The following is a 3,249-nucleotide window of genomic DNA, read 5'->3' as shown; positions in this document are numbered from 1 at the left end:
ATTCTTCATCTTCATGCTCGAGTGGTATATGAATCGTCGCGTCATCTCCAAATGGCGAACGAGCTCCATTAGGCGCAAATAGAGGAGCAGGAGGTAATGGTCTTCTTGGACTTCCACCATAAGATGTCGAAGGTGTACCAGGCCTTGGACTTCCATTTAGGTCAGATGGTTCGTAATGGTAACCCATTGGGGGCGGTGCAGTGAACTCGGAAGAATTCCTTTCTCTCATTGGAGACCAAGTCCGTGCTGGGGAGGCTCGACCTGATGGTGAATATTGTAGAGGGGAATATGGACGGTATGCGCTTTCGGGAGGAGGTAAATCTGGGGCGTTATCTATTATTGAAGGAGCTCTTCGATGATCGTCGTATGTGGTTGCCGTTGGGGGTCTTCTATGGTCATCGTATGTAGTGGCTGTCGGCGGTCTTCTATGGTCGTCGTATGTAGTAGCTGTCGGCGGTCTTCTATGATCGTCGTACGTAGTGGCAGTCGGAGGTCTTCTATGGTCATCATATGTGGTTGCAGTTGGAGGTCTCCTATGATCATCATAAGTGTTTATCGACGGAGGTCTTCTATGATCATCGTATGAATCCGTGGACATAACCGAAGCTTGGTAAGATCTGCGATCCGAGGAAGTCCTAAGATTTTTAACAAGTGAGCTACTTATATTTTTATTTTTCAATTGAGATTCTAGAGTAGACAAAGGAGAGGAAACCGGGAATCTGAGGGATCTTCTGCGCGAGGGACCATCCGGAAGAACTGGCAACAGATGCGCGATATCGTTGGGGTCATTGGCATTCATCGTTGAACTATCCAGTATCTTCTTTTCCTTTTGCAACTTGCAAGATGAGATGGCTCCCTCTTCTTCCTTGAGAGACGCTAGATGCTCGGGAGTCGTCACAGTTACGGCAGTGAGGGGTTTCCTGGGAGATAAATTAAGAGCTCGCGGTGCGAGTGGTGCTACGTACGGACGGGTATCGGGATCATCGTAGGAAGTCAACAAACGAATTTCGGAGCCATGGCGATTATGACCTGCAGGTATGGAATCGTATTCATCTGGGTATGTTTCTTCTGGGTATGTTTCTGAATACATTGGAGGCATCGACGGAGTATTTGACCGGTCCATTTTTTAATTATGTTGATGGGTAAATTTGCGACAAAAATGCGCCAAATGCAATTCTCGGGGGTTGCGAATGTTTATTCTTCCATAAAGGGAAGTTGTTGATATTGGAAGGAGAAACGAATGTCTTGGGTGTGAGTAAATATTTGGAATTGTCGTCTCAAGAATTACTTGATCATCCCTTTTGCAGATGAGAGGATAATAATTAACAATCAACTCGTATCGATACTCGTATTCTTATTTTTTTTTTTGTCTAGTTCATCAATCAATTGATCACAGACAGACAGATAGATTTTCAAAAGGAAATCGACAAGTGGAGAGAGGGATGTAGGTATGTAGGTACAGGTACAGGCGGCACGGAATTTCAGCTACCCTACCTAACCTTAGTAATTTTTGACAGGGCAGCATGAAAATGGATCCATCCCATCACTGGCCTCTCTCCACGAATTCGAATGGCGGGAGGAGAAGTTGGCTGGACAACGAACGATGATCAATCTATTCCCAGCCACGTTTTTCCAGCAGGTACAGTGAGAACACAGCCATGAAAATGGAGACTTTGGATGAAGATGTGACCAGTCTTTGAAGATGTCTATAAATACTTTATGTTGTTTGTGCAAGTTATGCATGTCCTATGTATTTCATGTTCATATTTACCACTCAAACATATGCAACATATCCATCATCCACTACTCCATATTTCCTCTAAAACTGCAGATATACAAAGTACCTTAGGTAGGTATATAAAGACACAAATAACAACTCCATCATCCTAAAACTACCCAGCATTTACAAAGAACCAGCAGACACTACACACTACCCAAGTACTCAAATACATAACATCTAAGCATCCATAACAAAAGCCGACAATCCCGCAAAATCGAATAGAAAGCCAAGCCTACCTAGGTAGATAGAGCCTAGAACCTAGAACCCAAATAAAAATCCAGCGATAAACAAACACAACCTTCCAACCTACCATCTCTGGTGTTCGTACAAACTCGTATAACTATCTTACCAAACCATATCCATATCCATAACCTTACCAATACCAACCTTACCAATACCAACCTTACCAACCCGAACCAGAACCAGATAAATAAATTACAGGTACAAACAATATCCTTCTAACTATCTACCTATCAACCTAGGCCGGCAAACAAGTCGAACTCCCACCTGTACATAATGCCGACTACAAATCTATATGTTACGAGGTTTGCCGTCTAGATCACGTGGAAGTGCTCTAGGCTCTCGAGGTGGTTTATAACTAGGCGTCAAGCAGGGACTTAAGTAATGACAATAATGATATGCAATTCGTAACTAATAGTAGAGTATACTAAATGATTGATCTTGAGCACGAAGCTCTATACAAAGGGAATCCATCTTGGTTATATAGATATTCATGCTCCCTTGGATCCTTTTGGATCCTCAAGCTCCAAAAGCTCCAAGTCACGTGCTTTCTGACAGTGCGTGCACATACGATCTTAAGGTGGCCCAGATCACATATTAATTCGATGAAATCTGATCGCTTTTGCACAAGGCCCAAGCTCTCCTAATTAGTCAATTGTTACTATCGTAACACAGCTGCTTAAGGTCGTCGATTGGTAGTTATGGGTTAAGGCTTTATCACTGGTATTCACTTGGAAGTGAAGTCGTTACTAGATCAAGTAGAATATAGGTAAACTAATTGATAACTAAGTTGAGCACGAAGCTCCTATACTATGAAACTACTCTGACTATATACTTCTGAATGCTATTGGATAACCTGGATAGACTGGTCTACCTAGGCTATCCCCTAGACTGGATAGACTAGTCTATCTAGTCTATCCATCACGTGATCCTTCTATTTGCCTCAGGACACTAATCCTAATGATGAATCGTGACATTAATTTAGTATATTATTATTATTTTAGAGAGATCTCCAGATATAAATAATGACTACTACTATTTCTTCTACTACTACTACTACTACTACTACTACTACTACTACTACTACTACTACTACTACTACTACTACTACTACTACTACTACTACTACTACTACTACTACTACTACTACTACTACTACTACTACTACTACTACTACTACTACTACTACTACTACTACTACTACTACTACTACTACTACTACTACTACC

At 41.8% G+C, this 3,249-nt stretch overlaps 2 protein-coding genes across 2 annotated transcripts in view; both read right to left on the bottom strand.

The window, feature by feature from the left end:
• SS1G_08265 (chitin synthase 3) overlaps positions 1-1,099 on the bottom strand; it is a gene marked incomplete at both ends in the record, with an annotated part of 3,776 nt that extends 2,677 nt beyond the window's left edge. Inside the window, 2 exons of the mRNA XM_001590475.1 lie at positions 61-920; positions 966-1,099. Of these exons, the coding sequence (XP_001590525.1) occupies positions 61-920; positions 966-1,099 (994 nt within the window). The remainder of the gene's footprint in view (positions 1-60; positions 921-965) is intronic.
• Positions 1,100-3,020: 1,921 nt separating this feature from the next.
• SS1G_08264 (predicted protein) overlaps positions 3,021-3,249 on the bottom strand; it is a gene marked incomplete at both ends in the record, with an annotated part of 372 nt that continues 143 nt past the window's right edge. Inside the window, one exon of the mRNA XM_001590474.1 lies at positions 3,021-3,244. Within this exon, the coding sequence (XP_001590524.1) occupies positions 3,021-3,244 (224 nt within the window). The remainder of the gene's footprint in view (positions 3,245-3,249) is intronic.

This window comes from Sclerotinia sclerotiorum, genomic scaffold, assembly GCF_000146945.2.
Source record: "Sclerotinia sclerotiorum 1980 UF-70 scaffold_11 genomic scaffold, whole genome shotgun sequence".
Taxonomy (NCBI): Eukaryota; Fungi; Ascomycota; class Leotiomycetes; order Helotiales; family Sclerotiniaceae; genus Sclerotinia; species Sclerotinia sclerotiorum.
The sequence above is the reverse complement of the archived record's forward strand: the minus strand, read 5'-3'. Positions and strand labels throughout refer to the sequence as shown.